Source organism: Fringilla coelebs (assembly GCF_963513975.1).
Source record: "Fringilla coelebs genome assembly, chromosome: 11".
In the NCBI taxonomy this organism is placed as follows: Eukaryota; Metazoa; Chordata; class Aves; order Passeriformes; family Fringillidae; genus Fringilla; species Fringilla coelebs.
Genome location: NC_140037.1, coordinates 7,734,007 through 7,757,465, shown reverse-complemented (window position 1 = coordinate 7,757,465; position 23,459 = coordinate 7,734,007). Strand labels below are relative to the sequence as shown.

Genomic DNA, 23,459 nt, shown 5'->3' with positions numbered 1-23,459 from the left:
CTTTGCTGACCCACCAGAGAGACTGCAGCAGTCCCACAGCTGAATCCCCCAGATCTTCTCATTGTATCCCAACAGGAGTGGAGGGCAGGCAGGAAGATGTTTTGACTTGGAAGCAGGTAGGAGTATAAATTCAGGAAGGAGGGGGCAAAGAGTGCTGCTGAGCTCAGGCTGCTCTTTGCTGCTGATCAGCCCACCTGAGCACAGAGCTGCCTCCCCCAGGCTGGTGGGCAATCTCTGCACACACCTGCACAGCACAAGTACAAGTGCTGGTGTATTTTTATCAGCTGCTATTTAGCTTGAAGAACAAGCAGTGTGAACCCAGCAGCACGGATGATAGGCAGTGCAAGTCCTTGGAGGGTTTGCACTCACGCTGGCTGGGGCTGGGACACTGTGCCAGCTTCCTCATGGAATGTCCCCTTCCCTTCCCTTCCCTTCCCTTCCCTTCCCTTCCCTTCCCTTCCCTTCCCTTCCCTTCCCTTCCCTTCCCTTCCCTTCCCTTCCCTTCCCTTCCCTTCCCTTCCCTTCCCTTCCCAGCTCCCTGGAATGACCTGTGCAAATGGGAGAGAAGAGGAAAATTGCAGCCAGGCCAAATGAAAGAAAATGACAGCTGTTTGCCCGCTATTTCCAGCGCCTCAGTAAGAGCTGCCTGTGTTGGTTTAACTTTTGGCTGGTTTTCCTGGAAGCTGCTCCCTTGCCCCTGGAGAAAATGACAATTGCAAAAGTGAAGCTCTGAGCAATGGCAGCTCCTGCTCCCCAGCTGTACCTCAGGTCAGGGTGGCTTGCTGGAAGCACTGGGGGTACAAGCCAGGTGTCCTGAATGCTTGAAGTCCCTTTAGCTTTGCTCACAGTGGTAGGAAAAGGATTTCTTTAGGGCTGCTTTCTACACTGACTCCTGGACCTGCATTCTTGCTGAAAACAGGAGTACTAGGTCCAGTTTTTTCCAGGTGCAAATAATAGTGATCCTACTCAGAAATACACAGCAGGTGTAAGCAAGCAGGAAAACAGTCCCTGAATATTCACCTGAGCTCCCCTGGTCTCTGTAAATGTGCAGCCAGGCCTGCCCTGCCAACAGGCAGAGAGGTGCAAGTCCACCCTGTGCTCTGAAGCCCGTTCATGTCCTGCATTTTGTGGAGGAGTTTATGAAATGGAGTCACCCTGATGGCAGAGGGCCAAAGGAGGCAATACCTGTTTCTTTTCCTTTGTTTGCCAGTTTCCCCCTGAGCAGATCCCACATCTCCTGCTCCTCTCCCTCCTCGCCAGTCGCTTCCCCCTCCGCTGAGCTGATCCTGTAGCAAAGTGACTCAATCATGCTATTTGTGGCACAACAGTCATTTTTTTCCAGCAGGCTCTGATGTCAGAGAGCAGGGAAGGATGACATCCTGGCAGGCCCTTGCCTTCAGCAAGTGTTCCAGGGACCAGCAGGACCAGGCTCAATCCCTGGACGAGACCCCAGGGTCCAAGTGAAGGCACACCCGAGTCAGGAGGAGTTCCTGACTACTGTGAGAACCATAGCAGGCTCCAGATAACTTGTTTGCACGAGTTAATGAAGCCCTGTAATCCATTGTGAGAGCTGGGTGTCAGAAGAGCATATTCTTCTTGGTTTTGGTGGAATTAGCAAATTAATGGTTGAAGGAAGTGCAATCCAGCTCCATCTCAGGGAAGCGTTCCATACAAAAGCTTACTCCAAAATTAATTCCCACCAGGCTCACATTAATAGCTGGTTGCCAGGTCTCCAACAAAAGGAATGAATAAACAGCAGCAGTGATGCTGGGATGCAGGACTGGTGTTTCCTACCCCCTTCCCAAGCAGTTACCAGATGGCACAAACCCCAGAAGGTCAGACAGAGCCCTGAGCCAGCCCAGAGGGCAGTGCCAGCTCTGCAGGCACGGTGGGATGGGAGGGTGCAGGAGGGGTGACCTGGCACTGGGATGGGAGGATGCAGGAGGTGTGACCTGGCACTGGGATGGGAGGGTGCAGGAGGGGTGACCTGGCACTGGGATGGGAGGATGCAGGAGGTGTGACCTGGCACTGGGATGGGAGGGTGCAGGAGGGGTAACCTGGCACTGGGATGGGAGGGTGCAGGAGGTGTGACCTGGCACTGGGATGGGAGGGTGCAGGAGGGGTAACCTGGCACTGGGATGGGGGGATGATGGAGGTGTGACCCGGCACTGGGATGGGGAGATGCAGGAGGTGTGACCTGGCACTGGGATGGGGTGATGCAGGAGGTGTGACCTGGCACTGGGATGGCGAGGGAAATGCAGGAGTTGTGACCTGGCACTGGGATGGGAGGGTGCAGGAGGGGTGACCTGGCACTGGGATGGGAGGATGATGGAGGTGTGACCTGGCAGTGGGATGGGGGGATGATGGAGGTGTGACCCGGCACTGGGATGGGAGGATGATGGAGGTGTGACCTGGCACTGGGATGGGGAGGGAAATGCAGGAGTTGTGACCTGGCACTGGGATGGGGGGATGATGGAGGTGTGACCTGGCGCTGGGACAGGAAGATGCAGGAGGTGTGACCTGGCACTGGGATGGGGTGATGCAGGAGTTGTGACCTGGCAGTGGGATGGGGAGGGAAATGCAGGAGTTGTGACCTGGCACTGGGATGGGAGGGTGCAGGAGGTGTGATCTGGCACTGGGACAGGAAGATGCAGGAGGTGTGATCTGGCACGTGGTGCCTGCACTCACCTGGCCCCTGGACACCTTGCTGGAGTGAGAAGTGCCTGTGGAGCACAGGAGGGGTGTTCACCCCGGGTGTGAAAGAGGGGAGTGCTAAAATGGTGTGGAAATCCTGCAACAGAAAGGGAGGCTTGAAGGTGCTACCCACAAAGACAAAGCTGCTGGGTGGTGGAGAGAGGTGGATAAAACAGCGAGGAAAATCTGGATAGCACTGGCTGAATTTCATATATTTTTATATATTTTGCCACCTAATGGCTTTTTTTTTTTTTTTTTTTGGTCAGAAATTGCATCAGTTCCCATCAAAATTTGAACAAGAAATTAAGGAGAAATTTTTTCTTTTAAGAAAAAACATGTCAGTGCATGTTGATGTTTCACTTAGGTCAATATTTCCCTCACTCTTACAAGCTGCTTTACAACCACCATTAATGTTTGAGTAACAGAGTTACCAAGGCTTCCTCTGGACCTCCAGACACTGTCTGGAGCCCTGCCCTAATATTCCATGAGCTTTACATTATCACACATTGAAGCTCTACATTGGTCTGGGATTTTTATTTCCTTGCCCAGACCATGCAGCATCCATTTGGTAGTGAAACAAGCTGACACTTGTCAAGTGCTGATGTCACCAGCATTTTGCTGTCTGTTTTCTGAGACCTAAAAATAGCAACCACTGTAACAATGCTGAAATTCTCGTGTGGTAATTGGGGAATCATATCTGAAACCAGCTTTAAAACATCCTTCAGGGAAATCTTGAAGCAGTTTGGTGTCGTTCTAAGTAGAGAATTTTTGGCAAAACAGGTGATTTGAGGAGGCCAGGCTGCCTCCCTGGGCTGGTGGGGAATCTGGGATGTTGGGAAGCAGGCAGGGAGCAGCGTGGACGATGCCTGGCTGGCGAGGAGCCCAGGCAGTGTAAACTGAGCAACTGGAGAAGAGCAGAGGAATTTGGTGGTGGTGGAGGCTAAATCCTGTGTGGAGGGAAGGAGGGATCTCCTCCTGCGAAGGTGGGGGTGGTGCTGGGGAACGTGTGCATGTGTGAGGTGGGGGTTTTTATTCCTGGCCCTGGTGATGTAACGAGGTGTGCTTGAGGGATGAGTCAGCTCAGGAGCACGAAGAGGTGCCAAGGCACCGTGGGGGTCCAAGCCCAAGGAATGCTCTCCTGGGGAGTCAGAGCCCTCTCATCAGTGTAAAAAATCCCTTAAAGCAAGAGGAAGAGAATTGCCATGCTTCAAACACCTCAAAATGTTTTAAGCTGAGAGATGCTGGGTGTATCTGCTTTGGCAGCACCTGATTTCTGCTCTCCATGGTGGCTTCTTACCAGTCAGCTGCTCCTGGGGCCACCAGCCCTCTCCCTGCTGACCCACGTAGGGACCAGACCTCCCTGCTGGGCAAGGCAGCAGCCAGGACATCCCTCTGGCTCACCTGGCATTGTGGAGCAGCACAGGGTGATGTCAAACATCCCACCTGCTGGCCCATCCAGCCTTGGGGACACTGCCACACTGTCACAGCCCCCTGTGCCACCCCAGAGCCTGCCCTGCCTGCTCCCCATGGCTGGGGCTCCTCTTGGGGGCTTCTCCACAGCCCCCATCCCAACCTGCCCCTTGATCAGGATCCAGCCCTGGCAGTGTTGCATTCCCCAGGTCCTAGCCTGGGGTTATTTAGCTCTTCAGCCAGTAGAAAGGTTTCTTCTGCTGCTGTCTCACTTGGACATGTCCTTGTTTTCTCCATGGGTATTTGTTGATTTTCTGCAAAAATCTGGCCTGATGGGTTAAGACGGGAGTTTTTAACACAGAGGAGTTTTTTTCTGTGCTGAGACCACTGAGCAATTTTCTTCTCCCATCTCACAGGCCAGCAGGGAAGAAATCCACTATTTTTGCTTCCCTTTCCCTCCCTGAGAGAGTTTTCTCTGGAAATGTGAGAGATGATTCAGGCTCTACCCTGCATCTGGGAGCTCTGCCTGCTCCCTCTGCAGGTTAGGCAAAGGCAACAGAAATCACCCCAGCCAGCTGGGGTGCAAAAAGTTGGACTCATATCCATCCATCCATCCATCCATCCATCCATCCATCCATCCATCCATCCATCCATCCATCCATCCATCCACCACCCTGGAGCCTTGTCCTGCTCCCACCCCCAAGCCCTGCCCTGGCCCAGCTCCTCAGCACAAAGATGTGGAGGTTGGAGAGCAGTTCCTTAGGTGGGTGAGGGGAAATTAGGGTTTATTTAAGAGCTCAGCTCCCCAGCTCAGGTAAAAGATAGATCCTCTCCTGCATTTTTGTCTCCTAGGGTTGGGATGATGGATTTAACACGAAACACTTGAAGAAAGTTTAATAATATGAAATTTCTCAATACTCTTAGAAGATGTGGAAGAAAATTGGAGCTTACTAAAAGAGGACAAAGCAGCAAAGCCAAAGCTGCTCCTCCATCCTTAACAGCCTTGCATCTTTGCAAGAGCAAAGGCAAGCCCCATCCTGGCTGGAATTGCTGCCTGTGCTACATCTCCTATGAGTCTGAGTTGTTTATTAGCAGAAACAGAGGTCAGGCAGCATCCACTGTCTCCTGAGGCAGCTGGTGTGCCCTGAGCCCCCAGCTCACTCTGGCAGCACCTCTTCATCTTCCTGCATATCCTGTCCCAGCCACCACTCTTAAGCCTGTCCTGGGTTTTGCCTGTTCTTTGCCACCTCCCATAGGTTTAAATTTTGCTGTTTTATTAATGCAACTTGTGCCAGCCTGATGCTCTTGAAAGGAGATACCTCTGTTAAGTGCAAGTCACTGTTATCTGAAACAACTGCAGGAAAAAAACTTTTTTAAAGGTGTTCCACCACTCTCTTGTCCCCCAGTTCAGCTGGCAGCAGGCAAAATGCATGGTGTATTTGGGGCGGAATAAAGGGGCAGAAAAACAAAACCTTGCAGTTTTGCACTCTGCCAGGGTGGAAAAATGGTTGGTTAAGAGGAGTGGTACCCTGAGCACTGGTTTAGGAAGCCTTCCTTTTCCTCTCCCATCTGAGTGCAGTGCACACTGTTATTTATCAAAGGATGCCTATGCAAGCACAGATGCTTTTGGAAACAGAGTGACCTTACAGGATTGTACCAAGGCTTGTGGAGTCAGTTTTAGGCAAACAGACACGAGGGGAAAATATTCCATATCCTTGCCTTGCTCTTGGTTCAATCATGACCTCCAGAAGTTTGCAAAGATCAGGCTGTGTTAAAAGAATGGCAAAATTCACCACGGGTTTATAAATCCCTCCAGGCCCTTGGAAGTTTGTGCTTACTGCCAGGCAGAAGGTGACATTTGCCAGCATGTTTTTTATGACTGACTTTGAGAACGTACAGAATAAGAACTCGGTTTTGGTTTTATTCCCATGTTTAGCAAAACAGTAATTTTGCCTCTCTTTCTACTCTTAGTCACCAGAATTCCTGTAGGAGTCTAACTTGCCCCATGGGGCCAGCCTGAATAAGTCCTGCAGAACCTGAGCTTCCATCCCTTCTCCTTATTGCTGCAAACTGCTGTGAGCTTTGGGAGTCTGCATCCCAAGGGGATGGGAGCATCTTTAGCTTCTCAGGAGATCTGGAATCCAGAAAGTTGTAACCAGCAACTTAAATGTTTGTCTTTGGCTGTGAGGGTGTTTGTGTTCGTCCCTGCATCATGGCACTTCATCCATAATGGGGGAATAGGGTGAGGTGCTTTTTGGCTGTGTCTCCCCTGGAATTAGAAAGGCAGTGGTGGGAGGACTTGTGTTGGTCCCCTCCTGTTCTCAGCCATACCGAGTTTTAGTCAGTGTCCTTTCCAAGCCAAAGGTGTTGGGGAATATTCCTGGACACTGAACATCAGTGTCCTCCACAGTCAGTTTGTTTCCTGGCTTCGCTCTGTGTCCAAAACAGTCCCTTGGGCATCCCCAGTCAGAGCCCAGCAGAGGCTGGTGACCATTCCCAACAGGCTTTCTGCATGCAGCCAGTCCCTTTTCTGTGGGGTAGAAATTGAAGTGCAGACCAAGACTGTTCCATGCCAGCTGACACTGGCCTCAGAAACCAGTGCCAGGCATTATTAATTTGCTGGGATAGACACAGTCATGATGCAGAAGTTTATTTTGTGAGGACGAGCTTTAAGGGGAAAGCCCCCCACTCACTTTAGCAATGCCTCAAAGGTAATGGTCTTCTCCTGTCTCCCACTCAATCCTCCTTAGAAAGCCTGGACTGGCTCCTTTTGCAATCAGGCCACATTTTTGGAAAGTAATCCTTTACCCTCATGTTTGTGGCTTGGCTCTCCCAACACACTGGAGATGATGCTGGGATTAATGGGTGGCCAAGGGCTTTCAGAGCCTGCAGCAGAGGGAGATGTGGCTGGGACAGGAGCTGAATGCACAGCTCCCCTGAAGGTGCCCAGCACCAGGGTAAGGAGGAGATGGAAAGGACACCCTGGACCGCAGCAGGGTGTAATGGCAGCTTGGAGCTCTATGCTGCTCTATGCCTGTGCACTTATATAATCATTCTAAATAAGACAGAAGAAGCCATTAATAAGTAAACAGTGATGAGGAGGATCAGAGGGGGAATGAAATGGCTGGTAGTGTTCATGTCAGAGAACTGAAATATTTGTGGAGAACTGATGGTTTGCAGCAACCTGAGTGCTCCCTTTTGAGCTGCAGCTGTGGTGGGGCCATGCTCTGCTGCTGCCAGGCTCAGTGCAGAGCAGCAGTTGAGATTGCACCACCCTCCCCATGCCAGCATCTGCTCTGGCCATACAAGCTTCATGAGGGCAGAGCTTTCCTCATTGTAACGATCAGACACCCAGAACTAGCCCTGTGTGACTTAGAGCTCCATGGATGTTTTCCTAGAGGTGGTCTCTACCTCTCCTGGGGACGAGGGCACTCTCCAGAGTGATGTCTGCTCGCAGAGGGACCCAAGTGCAATCCATGTTGCTCTGCCTTCTGCTTGATGCAGGCAGAGAAGGGGATCTCCATCAGCCTGCCCGAGCTGCTCGACATCTCATCCATGTCCCTTCTCTCCTTTTTCTTATTTTGATTTTTTTGTGAGCTGCACGGTGCTTTCTGCACAGCAATCTCCCCCCAGATGAACCGTGTTTGCCTGCCAGCTGTGCACTGGAGTAGCAGGGCAGTCAGGCCTTGGCTGCTTGGATGGCACAACTGCCTACAGACCTCAGGAGAAACAATTAGGGGAAGGGCATGCATGTCTTTTTTTTATGAGGAAGGAGCTGTAAAGGTTGTGAGGGGCTGACCCCGAGGCCTGTGGGGTGGGCAGGGGGCTGGAGGGTGCTGTGGTGGTGGCTGGGTTCAGCGTGGAAGGCGCTGGATGCTTTGCTGAGCGCACGGCGCGGGAGAGCCGCTCCCCTCCACGGGCAGTGTCTCCGTGAATCGCCGTCAAAGCAGATGAAATTTCACACCACACAAATTTCTGAATTTAAAAGGGGAGGGAGGTGGGTAGAGAAGCAGGAGAGGAGGAGGGGGAGGGAGAAGATGCGGGCTGGCCGGGCGCCAGCGCCTCATGCTAGCGCCACGGGGAAGGTGGCATCCTTCCCTGGCGTTCCCTCTGGTCCCCGCGCTCCCTGCTCCCTTTCACCGTGCTCGCGTCTTCTGGAGGCAGTGTGCTCTGTCTAGAGCTGTTTACAGGATGATGGTTTGTTCCCTGTCTCCTCATCTCCCTGCTCACTGAGTGAGTATCCGCTCCTCTGCTTTCCCTCTTTTAACCTCTCCTTCTCCTCCGGCTCTTCCTCTCCAGGCTGCTTTACCCCGTGCATCCCCTGATCCTCCTCCTCCTCTCTTCCCTTGCCCTGCTGCTCTGTCCTGTGCTCTCTGCTCTCCTCTCTGTCATCTCCACCCCTGCCTTCCCTAGCTGTGCTCATGCCATCACCTCTCTTCGTTTTTCCACCTCTTACTTTCTTTCCACCTTGATTTTCTCTTAAGCCTGTTGAGACAAGAGCTCCTGAGTGTCACCCCCAGTCCATCCCCCTATCCCATCCTCCCCATGCAGTCTCCCATGTGCCAAGCAAACCCATCTCTTCACACAACAGCTCAGAGTCTATCAAGGTAATACATTTATACCCATGAAAGAATGGGGCAAAGGTTGGTCCTGTGGCCTTCTGGACCAGAGGTGGCATGTGCTGTGACCCCAAAAGGTCACTGGGGTGACTGAGTTTTGCTCATACTACCCTTTGACTGCGAGAGGTGCATGAAGCCTCTCATCCCTCCATGAGTCCCACCTGCCCTGGGTACACAGCCACCAAAGGAGCTGGAGAAAGCTCTCCTTGGCCCCTCTAGGAGCAGGTGAAAGTTGACTCTTCAAACAGGGTCTATCAAAGGGAAGTTGGTGTCCAGGATGCTTCATAAGATCTGAAGTCTAAAGAATCAAACACCTCCATCCTCTCTGGGATACACCACTTGCTTTACCCCAAGCTGGGCTGATTTATCAGGGTTTAGGAAGCCCAGGGGCAGGACCTGAGCTGGACCTGGTGCCCCAGACCAGCTGCTCTTGAATCTTGTTCCACTCAGGCCCCCACGCCTGCTGGTGCCACAGTGCTGGCGTCCCCAGGCTGGGCAGGCACTGCAGGTGAACTGCTCTGGAAGAGCAGGTGACGACAGCCTGGCACAGCTGGGGATGGCTGTGCCACCTCTGCTCAAAAACCACAGCAAAGCCTGACATGATTCCAATTTTACCTGCCCAAGCAGCTTTACATGGGCAGACCACCTGGAGTTTGGGATCTGCATCTTACTGGGGTATCTCTGGAGGATGCTGAGCCGCACAGTGTGGATATACCTGCCCTTTAATCACAAAGAAAGAAATTATCTGGCTTTTTGAGGACAAATGTCCTCTTAATCTTGTTTTTCTCCTTTCTGTCCTACCTGTCCCTTCCTTTTGAATGAACAGGGCTAAATTCTGCCCTGATGTAAATCTCTGCTGATACAAATTGGTGTGATCTTGCAGAAACCATTGGCGTGGCTGTGGATTTATGCCAGCTGCCAGCGTGAGCAGGGTTTGGTGCATGGAGTGTGGCAGCCATATCTCACTGTGTCACGCTCTGCATTTCCAACCAGCACTGCAGGTGATAAGCAAATCCTGGCGAGAGGGTCCCTGTGTGAGCAGAGCAGCCTGCACGTCCTTTCTGCAGCCAAGCCAGCCAGCCAGGCTGTGATTTTGGGATGGACACTATGCAAAGGTTTTAGCCTGAGGGGCTCCACAAATGGGGTGGAAAATTTTCATTTAATACATTTTTTGCATCTCACACTTTAGGGAAAACAGGGAAGCGCATTTGTGGCCACGATTTCCCAGGGGTGCAGCATAATCCAGGGAGTGGATGCTGTGTGCAGCACAGGGGGATGACTCATCCCACTCCTTGGTCCTTGCGCCGGCCACCCTGGACTCTGCACCTCCCACCTTGGGCTTTCCTGCCAAGGTTGCAGCTCCCCTTTTGGTTTGCCCCCAGCACCACAATGCCCAGTTAGCCCAGCACAGCAGCAGGATTAGGGTGGGACAGGCGTTGTGTACCCAGCTGCCCTCCTGGAGCTGCCCAGCTGGGAGGCTGTGAAAGCAATCCACACAAGGACAAGGCTGCAGTGGTAATTTTTTAAGTGGTTCCTGTCCTGTTGTCCTTCTCCCCCCTCAGAGCTTTCTCCTCCACCCCAAATGCATTACAGATGAAAGGGTTAAGAGCTCGCCTGGGCCCCCTGCTCGGAGAGAGGGCAGTTGCAGTGTTGTATCTAGACCCAGTGAGGATATATATAAATTCCCTTCGTCTCTTCGGATCTATTTATAGCACGGCAGGCAGTGGCAAAGGCTCTCCTCAAGGCTTCATCTCCTACAAACAGACTTCACAGACAGCAGAGAAGATAAATTTAGCACACGAGATTTCTTAAAGAGCCAGCAGCTCTGCGGAGCTGCCAGCCTGCCCTGCCACAGCCCCTGTCCCGATACCCCCACTGGGGCAGCCCTCTGCCACCTTCTTCTATCCTCCCACATTCTTCCCCCCTCCTCCCCATTTCCAATTTTATCCCCAGCTTCTCCCATATTCTCCCCCTTTCTGGTCTCTTTTTCTACCATTGATGTTTTTTGCTTTTTCTTCCTTTTTTTTTTTTTTCCCTTCTCTTTCACTGGTTTGCCATCTCATCCTCCCTGCTTTCTTGTTTTTTCTTTTTTTCCCTCTCTTTTCTCTCTCCCGGGCCACAGGGCTCAGAAGATAAAGCTTTCTAGTTAACAGTTCACTGGTTATGCCTACATAGTAAAAAATGTGTAGCTTGATTAATGCCTTCCAGATGGTTAATTGAAAAAATAGGGGGAGAATGCAGCAATCTCTCCCCCCTCTCCAGCACTCTGCACACATCCATTGCACGGGGAGAAGACTGCATCAAAGGGTGAGGGGAGCAATAGATCTGAGAAACAGGGGCAGCCTGTAAACTCCAGGGTGCTGTTACCATGCTGGGGAGTTAACTCTGTCCCTGCCTCTCATGCCCTCATCTATGCCAGCCCAAAACCCCCCATCCCAGGGATGTACAATATTCCTTCCTGTACAGCACTCACACACCCTCCTGGCATCCTCAGCTGAACCTCAGCACGCTGCCCTGTGTCCTCCCCATGCTCCAACACCCCAAAGCAGCACCCACCCTCATCCTCTCCCTATATTTATTTTGGGGGGGGATGCACACACACCCCCACACACATCCCCCAAGTGTCTTTAATGACCACACACTGATTTGCACACTCTGTTAGTGGGGCCGTGGAGCAGGAGGGCTCTGCCAGAGCCCTCTGGGATTTTGGATTTTGGGTTTGGCAGTGCCCAAGTGGGCACGATGCAGGGGCACAGGATGGGGGGCTGTAATTAGGGGGTTTGGGTCAGCTTGTGAGGGAAGGGGGTGATAATGTGGTCAGCAATAGGTCCCTGCTGGGTGATGCAAGCAATCCATCCCTAGCCCCACACGCAGGTGCCTGCTGTCTCCCCGTTCCACGCCGGCAGCCTCTCCTCTCCTCTCCCCCCGAGCCGGAGCTGTGCCTGCTGCCGGGTTCTTTGTGTCTCTCCAGGGAGAGGCAGAGCGGGCACACGGATCCCTCCCCACCCCGTTAATAGAGATGCTGCCTTGCTGACGTGAGTCGCGGAGGGTTTGTGCCGTGCCATTGGGGGTGCGCCGCACCAGCCCCCCGCCCCGCACACCTCCCACCCCGGATCTCCCTGGTTTCCAGGGAAACAGCGGCCCCAAATGCTGCCTGACTTTCACTCCTGCCTTTCATTTCTCCTTTTATTCCTTTTTTTTTTTTTCCCCTTGGTAAGAAAAAAGCAGACACAACAGATTTTTTTTTTTCATTTTATTGTATTTTTGTCTCTCTTGCCCTTTCAGGATCACCACCACGGCCGCCTGCATGATGGACCTGCGGAGGTACCCGCTGGACCAGCAGAACTGCACGCTGGAGATCGAGAGCTGTGCGTATGCTTCGGGCACATCCCCTGCCACGCGGTGCCACCTGATGCCACCCGCCCCAGCCACAGCTGCCCGCTCCTGGGGATGCCTGCCAGGGCTGCCACAGCACCGGGCTCCTCACCCATGGGGGAAATTCCCGGGAACACGGAGCTCTAGCAGCAGGCTGGGCATTCAAATCAGTCCCAGGCGGGTGGGGGAAGCCTCTCTCAGCCTTAAGGAAGCTGTTCTTGCTCATGGCTGGCTCCGTTCTGTGTGGGAGGTGGCACCCAAACCCTTATCCCTGCCTGGATGTGCCCTGGATGCCCATGGAAATCCTGTTCCAGCTGCGCTGGCAAAGCAGGTCCAGCTCTCCCTGATAAAAATGCACGGCAGGCTCCCTCCAGGGCTGTCCGGGCAGCTGAGCTCCCGGTGCAGCCTGGGGGGATTATCTGGGAACTGCTCCTTCCATCAGGGAATGATCTAGGAACTGCTCCTTCCATCAGGGAATGATCTAGGAACTGCTCCTTCCATCAGGGAATGATCTAGGAACTGCTCCTTCCATCAGGGAGGGATCTGGGAGCTGCTCCTTCCATCAGGAAAGGGTCTGGGAGCTGCTCCTTCCATCAGGGAACGATCTAGGAACTGCTCCTTCCATCAGGGAATTATCTGGGAGCTGCTCCTTCCATCAGGGAAGGGATCTGGGAGCTGCTCCTTCCATCAGGGAATGATCTGGGAGCTGCTCCTTCCATCAGGAAAGGGTCTGGGAGCTGCTCCTTCCATCAGGGAGCTCCCACAGCACCATGGCTGGGGGATGCCCTCCCCATCCTACCCATGCAGGGTCAGGAGATGGAAATGAGGTCCTGCTGCAGGCACCAGTGCCAGAATGTCATTTCTGCCACTCCTCAGCAGTTTGGGAACAGGTTACAGTAGAACCAAGAAACAGTAGGCAGGGAATTACCCACAGTTCCCCCTGTTTTTGTTCTCAATGGGTCATGTCAAGCCAATTTGTTCATCAAAGCTACATTTCCTCACAATATTCCTGAGACCCAGGCCAAGATGAAGAGCTCCAATTGTTTCCTCCCTCAGAGCTTTTGTCTTTTACACACTTGCACATTCTCAATCTGCAGGGCTCCATTTTCTTTGCTTCCACTTGACTCTGGAACATCAATCCTTTCAGGGCTGAATTATAAAACAAATGTGTTTTAAAAAACAAAACCGACCCAAACCCCAGAGAAAAAGCCCTTTTCTGATGCAGGGGTGCTGGGTTTGGGAAGCAGCTGGGGGAGATACCTGTAGGAGATAAGCACTGCCTGTTGATCCCATCCCTCCACCCCAAAAATAACCCTCACCACGTATACCCTGCCTATCTGTGTGCCAGCATCCAACAAAAACCTGATGAGGCAGGCTGCAAACAGACTGCTAATCTGACATTTTAAGACGTCACATCAATACTTTTCGATATTTCAGATGGAAATGACTTGTCTTTGTGAAAGTTCGTTTACTTTGTAGAAGTAAAATGGAAATTTGGTTTTCTCTTTAAAGCTAGAAATCAAAGTGAAGCATTTATTTTTAGACCAAGCAACCTTTCCCTTTAGAAACACTTTTTAAAAATGGCTTCATGAAAAACATGCTCGATTTCATATTGCATAATGCCATAATAAAAAAAATTAAAATACAAAAATTGGGACCCAAAACCAGCAGGTCGCAGAATAAATGGAATAGAGCTAGTTAACTGTGAGATCTCCTAAAATTAGTTACTGCAATTTGACATTTTCATTGCTGATCAGGAAGTAAATTTGAAGTCAGTGCTGTTAAATTTGTGGATGATGAAGATAGCAGCGTGCGGGGCTCCGCTGGCTGCGCGCTGAATCCTCCCCAATGGGAATCCATCCGGAAGGGCTTTGAGCTCAGTTCTGTGAGCTCTGGGCTGTGTGCAGGGCTGCAGGGCCATCCCCAGGGGCTGCAGCCACACGGGGAGCTGAGGGAGATTCTGTGGCTCTGGCAGGAAGGGCTGGAGCGAGCCCTGTTATATAAACCTGGGGAGCCGTGAGTCAGAGCTCGGCATTGATTGGCCTCTGAACGTGTCACTGGGATGGGGAAACGGGCTCTGCCTGTGTTTGGGTGCCAAAATTTAGGGAGGAAGCTGAGAAATCCGAAGAGGTTGAGGGAAGATGCTGAAAAGTGGTTCAAGGGCTGGAGCAGATGTTGTGCAGTGAGTGAGAAACGTCAATAGCTCAGTGTGGTTTGTTTACTGCAAAGGAGGTGCAGAGGTGAATTGTTTCTAGGCTGGGCTCTCCTCTGCAGAGGGGGAATGCTGGGGGGAAAGGGCTTGGGAACCTCCTGGAGAAATTGGGAACAACCACGGGAGCCTGAGTGTCTGAGCCAGATGAATTCCCGTGTGAAATCACACACGGTGTTTCTGAGCTGGGAGGGTGTTAGAGCTGCTGGAATCAGCAGGACTGGAGGGGACCTGGGGGTTTCCTGCTGGTTCCACCCTGGGGCTGAGTGATGCAAACACAGGTGCTGTGCACAGAGCTGGTGTGTGAGGAGGATAACCAAGGGTCCTGAAACGCTGTGGGCTCAAAGGTGTGAGGGTTTACCACTCTAGGAGCAGGAACATGCCAGCTGGGGGAGGAGGAGGAGCCCTGGCTTAGCTGATTTCCATCAGAAGCAGATGTGGCATGGCATTTGGAAGATTGGGTTTGTATTTTGGCACTCATGAATAAGTGCAGAAATGAGTGAGAGCGCAGGATGTGGGCTTGGAGACTGCACAGTCATCAAATAATTCCGTTTGGGAGGACACCTCGGGGTGTCTCTAGTCCAGCCTGCAGCTCAAAGCAGGGTCAGCTGTGAGATCAGAGCAAACTGCTGAGCCCTTTGTCCACTCAGCAGCATCAGGAGGACACTGAAGGTTCAGCTCTGATCTGGGGTAACCCTTAGCCCCCAAAGAAGAATTTCTCCTTGGTGCTGCATTCAACAGCTCCTCATTGTCCTGGTGGCAGGTGCTGGCTGTGGTGGCACTCACCTGAGTGGCTGTGAGCCTGGCATGGCCTGTGCTGCCAGCCTGGGTGGCCAAGGCAGGCTGCTGTGCTGCAGTGCAGGTGCTGAACAGGAGCTGTCTGTGGGCAGCTCACGCTCTGAAGGCAGCCTTGCCCCGAGCTGCACCAAAGCCTGACCATATCTTATTACTCCCAGGAAGTTTTACTGAGAATCTGAGGCCACCCTCGTGCTGCTACAGCCAAAAGGCTTCCAAACCACAAGTGATTTTCAAGTTGTGGTGAATCCTTGCCCCACGGACAGGGAAGGGCTGTGGACATGGCACTGCTGGGTGAGGGGTTTCATGGTTTCATCCCCTGGCCCTCATTCCCCACAAGTCCAGAGCACTTGGGGGTCACATTTCCAGCCCATGCAGCCCTGTCTGCCGCGTATATTTGGGGGTTAAAGCAAGAAGCTTGGTTGAGCTAGCAAACCCATGGCCCTGAAATGTTGTTGAATATTTGAGTCTGGCTCCCCTTCCTCTCTTCTCTCATTACTGCTTTTCTCAGCCAGCACTTGGTAAAACAGCCCCCAGCCTCAGAGACTGTTCACTTGGATCTGAATTTTGACTAAGAAGACTTAGAAAAAGGAGGTGCTCTGATCTTCAAACTTCTTTTCAACTGCTGCTGTAGATCTTCTCCTCTCTGGGAATTTTTAATACTGAGCTGCCCTGTTTCCCCAGTCCCACCAGTCTGTACTCTGTGGTCTCCCCCTCCTGGCAAAAGGAGGCAGTTTTTAAAAAGCAAAATGCTGTGTTTGGTGCATTGGACAGAGGCTCCTTGTGCACAAGTCCCTGTCCTGTCAGCCATGGAGATCACATTGTGCAAGCCAAGGCTGGATGGGCCACGCCTCACCCCTGCTCTGAATTCCAGCCAGAAGTGGGAGTCCTGGTCCATTTTTCCTCTTCTCTTGGGGACTGTATTGCCAAGCTCAGCTGAAGAAGGAAAGTACATCAGCAGAGAGAGGCTAGGCTTGGTGTGGGCTTTCTTTTGGATCCTTTTGCAGATCACCTTAGTGCAAATGGAGGTGTCCTCTGGTCCAGCCTGTCAGCTCAGCTCTCCCTGTGTGCTCCTTCCTCCCTGCAGATGGTTACACCGTGGATGACATTGTCTTCTTCTGGCAAGGGAATGACTCTGCTGTCACGGGGATGGAGGTGCTGGAGCTGCCCCAGTTCACCATCATCGAGCAGAGGCTGGTCAGCAGGGAAGTGGTCTTCACCACTGGTGAGTCTCTGGTGAAGGGATGCATGAAATGGGCAAACCTGCTGCTGATCAGTTGGTCTGAATCCCTCTGATTCAGATGCTGAGGCACTAACTTAGGATCTAGGCTTCACCTTGGGGTTCCTCTAAAAAAAACCAGTGTCTTCTGCACCCACCAGCTTTGACTTTTTCTTTTTTTTTTTCCCTTCCCTTCTCTTTTTTTTTTTTTTTTTTTTTTTTGGTCTACTTCTCTTCAAAGATTTTCAGGATCATTTTCCCTGCTGCAATTTTTCCCAGTTCTTAGTCAAAATAATGAGTGAGCTCAAAACTTCTTCAGAAGGTTCTCAGCCTTCATCTGATTTTTTATGTGGTTTACATCTGGGTCTCAAAGCTAATGTAGGTGCAATAGTAAGGAGAAAATATATCCATTGAGAAGCAAGTGGGCTATGAAATGATGCAAACCCATCTGTACATGGCAATAAAAAGGTTTGGAGAGAATACCTGGGACGATTCAGATGCTGCCAGCTGGAAAGTTGGAGGGGGTTGAATTTTTGGTTGCTGGTCTGAGGTGGAGTTCACTGCCAAAACAGCACAGCACACACCTGTCAAAAAAAGACTGGTGAAATATTGTGTTCAAGCCATACAAGTGGCACATGGTGGTGAGAGAACAATACCTCCTTTTTCCCAGTCTACATTCTTGATGGTTTAAAACTGCTGTTTTCTTGTTACTTTAGCTGCCAGCCAGGATTACACCCATATTTCAGGCTCCTGTGTTGCCTGAGGGACAGAGGTGGGCAGGAGAAATGATTTGGACTTTGTCTCACAGCAATGAGAGAGGCACTGCTTTGTCCCTGTCAAAATTAGCCTGCTCCAGTGGAAGGACTGTAAAAAGTACTTATTGTCCTCACTATCCTCATTAGGTTTGCTAAAAGATTAGGAGGAAGTTGCAACAACTTGAAAATAATAAAAAAGAGACCTTCAGATTAACTAACAGTACTCTATTTGCATATGAATTTGCCCAGTCTGACCATAACCCATTTTTAGAACAGCATGGGAAAAATATGATTCAGATCTTCATTGCTGTTTGGAGGCAGAGCTGGCACATGAAACATTGGAAAATCATCTTGTGGCACCCAAATATAGGGTTAAAGTCTCCTGTGTAAGCCTCCATCATATTGGCTGGCTCCATACCAGCAATTCCAGCGCTGAACAGCCATTCTCCCATGATGGCTGATATAATATAATAATGTCACTTATGTAGAGTTTCCTTTCTTCTCAATACTCTGGGGCAACTGAGCAGATTCTGAAGGGACCCCTTGCAGAAACTGACCAGTCTGCGAAACCAGCTGCAGAAACCAGAAGATTTCTCATTATTCCTGCCTCTTGAGAACTTTTTCCAAATACAATTTCAATTCCTAACCTAAGCTCTTAGCACAAATCCAGCCTTGCCCTCCTCTCACACCACATCCTCCTTTGATGTCTCACTGGCAGGTTCGTATCTGCGCTTATCCCTGAGTTTCAGGATTAAGAGGAACATCGGTTACTTCATCCTGCAGACCTACATGCCATCCATCCTCATCACCATCCTGTCCTGGGTCTCCTTCTGGATCAACTATGATGCTTCTGCTGCACGAGTGGCACTGGGTATGGACCTTTTTGTTGTATTTTGGAGGTGTTTTCTTGAGGGAGATCAGCTGTAACAAAGAAAATCCCTTTTCTTAATGAGGTAGCAATTAAGCAAGTCTGTCAAAGTTGTCATCCCAAATGGACATAATTTTTTTTTTCTGAGAAAAACTTTAAATTTTCAGTCAGAAGAGTTACTTGTTTTGTTTTGTTTTTGTTCATTAGTACTTCCCAAAGTGGAGTCTGTTTTATTTGAATCAGTAAAAGTCCTACCAAAAATTTCCTGGGTGTGAGTTTAAACTCTCTAAACCAAAATGTGGATGGTCATTGATTCTCAGGAATGTGGGACCCTGACATGCCCTGAGTTCCTTCACTCTGGTTTACACTGGTTTTCTTAAGAAGAGAAATCTGGGCCCTTCTTTGTCAACAGATGAGCCAGGAGTGGCCAGTTGTGTGATTAATGCTGAGGCTGGACAGCCAAAAAGTTGTATGGGAATGATTAAAAGATGAGAGAAATAAAGGAAGGGGCATTACACGTTCTTCTGATAGCTCAGACCCCATACAGACACTCTGCAGAAAAAGACCTTCAAGGCCAAGGCAAATGTGGGACAGCTGTTAAAGTCCAAGCTCTACTTTGGCACATGCTCCCCTAAATAGGAATGTTTTCCTATAAGAGGGGGGGAAATGAGGTCTTTTAAGCAACAGAAGGGAAAGTGGGGGTGGATGGCAGATGAGGGTTTGGAAGGAGGAACAGAAGAAAGGGGGGATGGTTGGCATATGAGAATGGGGCTGTGCAACATGAGGGGCAGTCCCAGGGCAATAGGAGAGGTAAGGAGGAGCAGGGGGGAACCTGTGAGTGGGACAAGGCTCAGAGAGGCAGTGCAGCTCAGGTACAGGCTGGGTCTTACAGCAAAGCTTGGGGGCTTCAAGCAGCTCTAGGAGAATGAGTTTGAGAAGACTAAGAGGAGGGGTGGGTTGTACAAAGGTATAAAAGAGGTGATTTGGCTTTGCCTGCTTGGAGAGGCTGGAGCAGGGAGACAGGGAGGGAAAAAGAAGAACTTGGTAAATTAAAAGGGTAAGTTGCATTGACAGGAGTGTGATCAGAGAGAGAAGAAAAAGAGACCATGGCAGACATTGTGGAAGCACAAGCAAGAGGGTGGAGGTGAGATGCACAGCTGTTGAGTTTCTGCTGACATCTGAACTCAAAGGAGAAGACAGAAAAAGAACATTGTAGATCAGGACTGCAACAGCTCTCCCTAAACTATTCCTGACAGTTCTCGACCTAACTTATCCATAAAAAGCTCCAAAAAAAGAAACTCCACAGCCTCCTCTGGTCACTTTATCTCCAGATTTACCTGCTTGCACAGTCAAAAACTCCTCCTTGCCCTAAGTCTCCATTGCAATTTGTTCACTTTTTAATGGAGACATGGAGAACATTCTATTCTCCCTTTCCTTGCCTCAGATTTCTGTATATTTAGACTATTGCCTAAATATAGACCATATTGTGTGTGTATATAAATATATCTCCCTTCTGTTTACCAACTGAAGGCAAATAGTTCTTTCAGTCTTTTATCAGGAATGACACCAAAGCACAGTGAGGGTGAAGGGGAAATAGGACAGGCAGAGGTCCTGGGTGCACAGAGAGCCATCACTGTAGAGGTGGGGCTGAAACCACAGGAGGAAATTAAGGTCATGGAGGTTATTAGAGCTGCCAACAGAGAGATGAGGAGGAAAAAGGAGAAAGGAAGCTCAGCAAGGTAGTAAGAACAGTTAGAGAAGAAGAGGAAGACTAGGTTGAAGTGGAAGAGTTACCACCCCCAAAAGAAGTGTGAGGGCTCGTTGCCATGTTTTTGGAGCTGGCAGAAGACTGTCAAAGAGGCACGTCTGAGGCCACTCTGACAGTCCAGAGAAGGGAAGAGTCTGAGAAGAAGGTGAGGAAGAGGACTGAAGCTGTGAGAGTAATCATAGTGAATCAGGCTTTTGGAACTGAGGAGATGGAGACAAAAGTGTTCACAAAATGCTTATTTAAGATGCAAGAAATGTGAGGAGGTCTAAAAAGAAGAGTGTGAGAACCATGGGAGGAATGTGTCCAAGTGATAATTGATGTAATGAATAGTGAAGCTGGTGAGAGAAAGGTTGGAACTGATGGGGTCAAGGACAGAAGCCTACAAGGCAGGCAAAAAAAAGAGAGTGCCATGAACAGGGAAATCTCTTCACTCTTTCTCCAATTCATGGCATTTGGAAGACACAGCAGCTTATAAACTCACGATGCCAAGGATGCTGAGGCATTCAGTAACACACACTAAAGCTGATGAGCTCAGGAAGCAGAAAAAAAGGAGGAGAAGAGGGTAAAAAAGAGCAAAACTGAATGTTTCCTACCACACTGAAAGAGGGAAGATCAGGGGGACTTAAAGAAACAGGGATGCTGATCCCCATCATGCTGATGATGCTCAGCTTTGACACCTTGTCCAGCTGTTTGCTGCTGGATCATTTTCTGCAGCAATTTGTGGCGGGCATGTGGGTTTAGAATAACGACAGTGGCACTGCTGCCATCCCTCCTGAGGCTGTCCAGCTGGAAGGAGGGATGTGGGAGCTGAGAACAGCATTGCAGGAAACCATCCCACGTGGGTAACAGAGCACCTGCCCTCTCCTCACAGGGGTCACCACGGTGCTCACCATGACAACCATCAACACCCACCTGCGGGAGACTCTCCCCAAGATCCCCTACGTCAAGGCTATTGATGTTTATCTCATGGGCTGCTTCGTCTTTGTGTTCCTGGCCCTCCTGGAGTACGCTTTTGTCAACTACATATTCTTCGGGCGAGGGCCACGGCAGCAGAAGAAGCAGAGCGAGCGCGTCAGCAAGGCCAACAACGAGCGCCACCGCTACGAGGAGAAGAGGGTGAGAGAGCAGGTTTGTCCTCTCCTTTCATTGTGGCAGGAGAATTCAGGCTCTCCACTGGGTGAGCTGCAGAGCAGTCTTTGTGCTCATCATGAGAGGGGAACCCCAGTTTCCTTTGTCTGGTGATTACTGGGAATTTTTCCGCCTTGATCATCCTCATCCAGTCGTATCAGAGTCCTCCTCTTGAGTGGGGCAGGTGTAGCCAGAAGTCCCTCTGTGGCTTTTGGTCCTCCTGTGTTGGCAGAAGGCACTTCCCACTAAAAAAATTGCTGCAAGCACAGGTGGCTGCTCCTTCTACCCCAGCAGCAGAGGACAACCCTCAAACGCAGCATGTTCAGAGCTCACAAATGACCCCATTAGCAGTATAGTCACCAAACTCTGGGGAAGAAAAGGAACTCCCCAACACCATCTTTTAAGTATTAAAGGCACTACTTTATTCTGGCCAGGATGTGGAGTGGATATCATTCCAACCACATGTGATTCTTTACCGGAATTTTCACATATTTATACATTTAAAAAGAAACCCCAAAGAAATTTTCATTCTTTGGTTCTGAATTACACAATTCTTAGTATTTGATCTCCTATTGGTTATTGATTCCTTCAATGCTATTTTTGGTCCTTGTTCTTTGGCTCTCCTATCAATCTTTTCCCAGACTGGGAACCTGCCAGGGGTTTAATATCTGTTAATTTCTCTCTATCTCCTGTGTGTCTTCTGGCTACTTCCACCCTGTACATATAAAGCTCTCAGAATCTAGGAATCTTTTTTGTTGAGTGTGGCCTCACCCAATGAGACTCTAACCCTCAATGAACAGAATCTTTTGAAAAGAAACCTCAATTTCCACCCCCCTTTGGCAAAGGTGAACCAACCCATGACTAAAGTTAATTTTTTATAAGTTAAATAATTTCCAACAGTATTGCTCCCCAGAAATCTGTTCAGAATCACCCCTAAATGGTACACAGGACACCCAGTATTGTATTTGCTGGGAAATGAAGGAATGATGCAGCTGACTCCATGTTCTCAGAAGGCTAATTTATTACTTTATTACTTTATGATACTATATTATATTAAAGAATACAATACTATACTAAAGAATACAGAAAGGATACTTACTTAGTGTTAAAAAGGTAATGATGAAAACTCGTGACTCTTTCCAGAGTCCCGACACTGCTTGGCACTGATTGGGCAATGAGTCAAAACAACCCACACCAGAATCCAATTGTTAGGAAAGTTAATCCACAAACACCAGAGGTTGATGTCCAAAAAGGAGATAGAGGAGTCCTTTTTTGGCTTTATTCAAATAAAGGGAGAGGCCATGGGGCATTCCCCTGGGATGTCTCAAATTTTTGGAGGACACAGCCTCCTTTTTATCCCAATTTCCCAGCCACATTTCCCTTCTCTCTTTCCCCACTGGCTGAGGTACTTGAGAGGTATAGGCTTCCCAGTATGCCTGATACCAGAGATTTCCCTCTAATGTACAACCCTCCCTTTTAATTTTTAATTTTTATTGAATTTAGGAGTTTTTCTTCCCCATTGTTTCTTTCATCTTTCAATGTCTAATTTCATTTATCAGGAAACCTAAAGTCTATTTGTAAAAGCAAATATATTTTTCCATTCATCAATTAGTGGAATCCTCCTCATTGTCTCTTTTATCTCCCAGTGCTGATTTTATCTACCAGCAGCCCCACAGCTTGTTTGTAAAGACAAATCCGCTATTCCTCTCACAATGAAACAATCACCTGTGGGTGAACAACCTCCAAATACATTCCACACGAGCAAAACACAGGAGAAGCAAATGAGATAAGAATTGTTTTCCTTTTCTCTGAGGCTTCTCAGCTTCCCAGGCGAAAAATCCTGGGCGCAGGGGTTTTTTCAGAGAATGTGAATGCCACGGCCCAGTACCTCTGTGTCTGTCTTCCCCGTCCCAGGTTGACCCTTACGGTAACATCCTCCTCAGCACGCTGGAGATGAGCAACGAGCTGCTGGCCACGGACATGATGAGCAGCGTGGGCGACTCTCGAAACTCTGTCATGTCCTTCGAAGGCTCAGGAATCCAGTTCCGCAAGCCGCTGGCCTCTCGGGATGGCTTTGGCCACCACCCGACCCTGGACCGCCACGTCCCGCTGAGCCACCACGCCGCCGCCCGCAACCGCGCCAACTGCCGCCTGCGCCGGCGGTCGTCCAAGCTGAAGCTCAAAATCCCAGACCTGACAGACGTCAGCACCATTGACAAGTGGTCACGGATCATTTTTCCAATCACTTTTGGATTCTTCAACCTTGTTTACTGGTTGTACTATGTAAATTGATGCCTGCGGCCTCCGAGAGAGATAATAGGGACAGACACTCAGACAATGACAACACAGGAGTGTTGTGGTCTTTTGGGTTTGGGTTTTACTCTTTACTATCATTGTCATTTATTCCTATGGTTCATTAGATTTATTCTAAGCTTACTCTTCTCTTTTCAGCACATGTAGAACCACGGAGTGTGGGGTGGGGTAAAGGGAGAGAAAGGTACGGGAGGGGGTTTGGTTTCAGGGAGGGATGTGTTTGTCTTGATTTTGGTTTCCTGCTGAAGGACTTACACCATTGTAAAAAAAAAAAAAAACAACAAACCAACAAAAACAACAAAAACC

General features: G+C 50.0%; 1 protein-coding gene across 2 annotated transcripts in view; it reads left to right on the top strand.

Annotated features, from left to right (window-relative positions):
* The window catches only part of LOC311157826 (gamma-aminobutyric acid receptor subunit beta-4), a gene marked incomplete at its 3' end in the record, with an annotated part of 75,363 nt that extends 52,231 nt beyond the window's left edge, over positions 1–23,132 (top strand). The window contains exons 5-9 of one of the 2 annotated variants that reach the window (XM_084212801.1): positions 12,009–12,091; positions 16,190–16,327; positions 17,795–17,947; positions 20,584–20,828; positions 22,755–23,132. In XM_084212801.1, coding sequence (XP_084068927.1) covers positions 12,009–12,091; positions 16,190–16,327; positions 17,795–17,947; positions 20,584–20,828; positions 22,755–23,132 — 997 coding nt within the window. Of the gene's footprint in view, positions 1–12,008; positions 12,092–16,189; positions 16,328–17,794; positions 17,948–20,583; positions 20,841–22,754 lie in introns of both variants that reach the window. The other variant, XM_084212800.1, reaches the window with a different exon arrangement.
* Between the last annotated feature and the right edge of the window lie 327 nt (positions 23,133–23,459).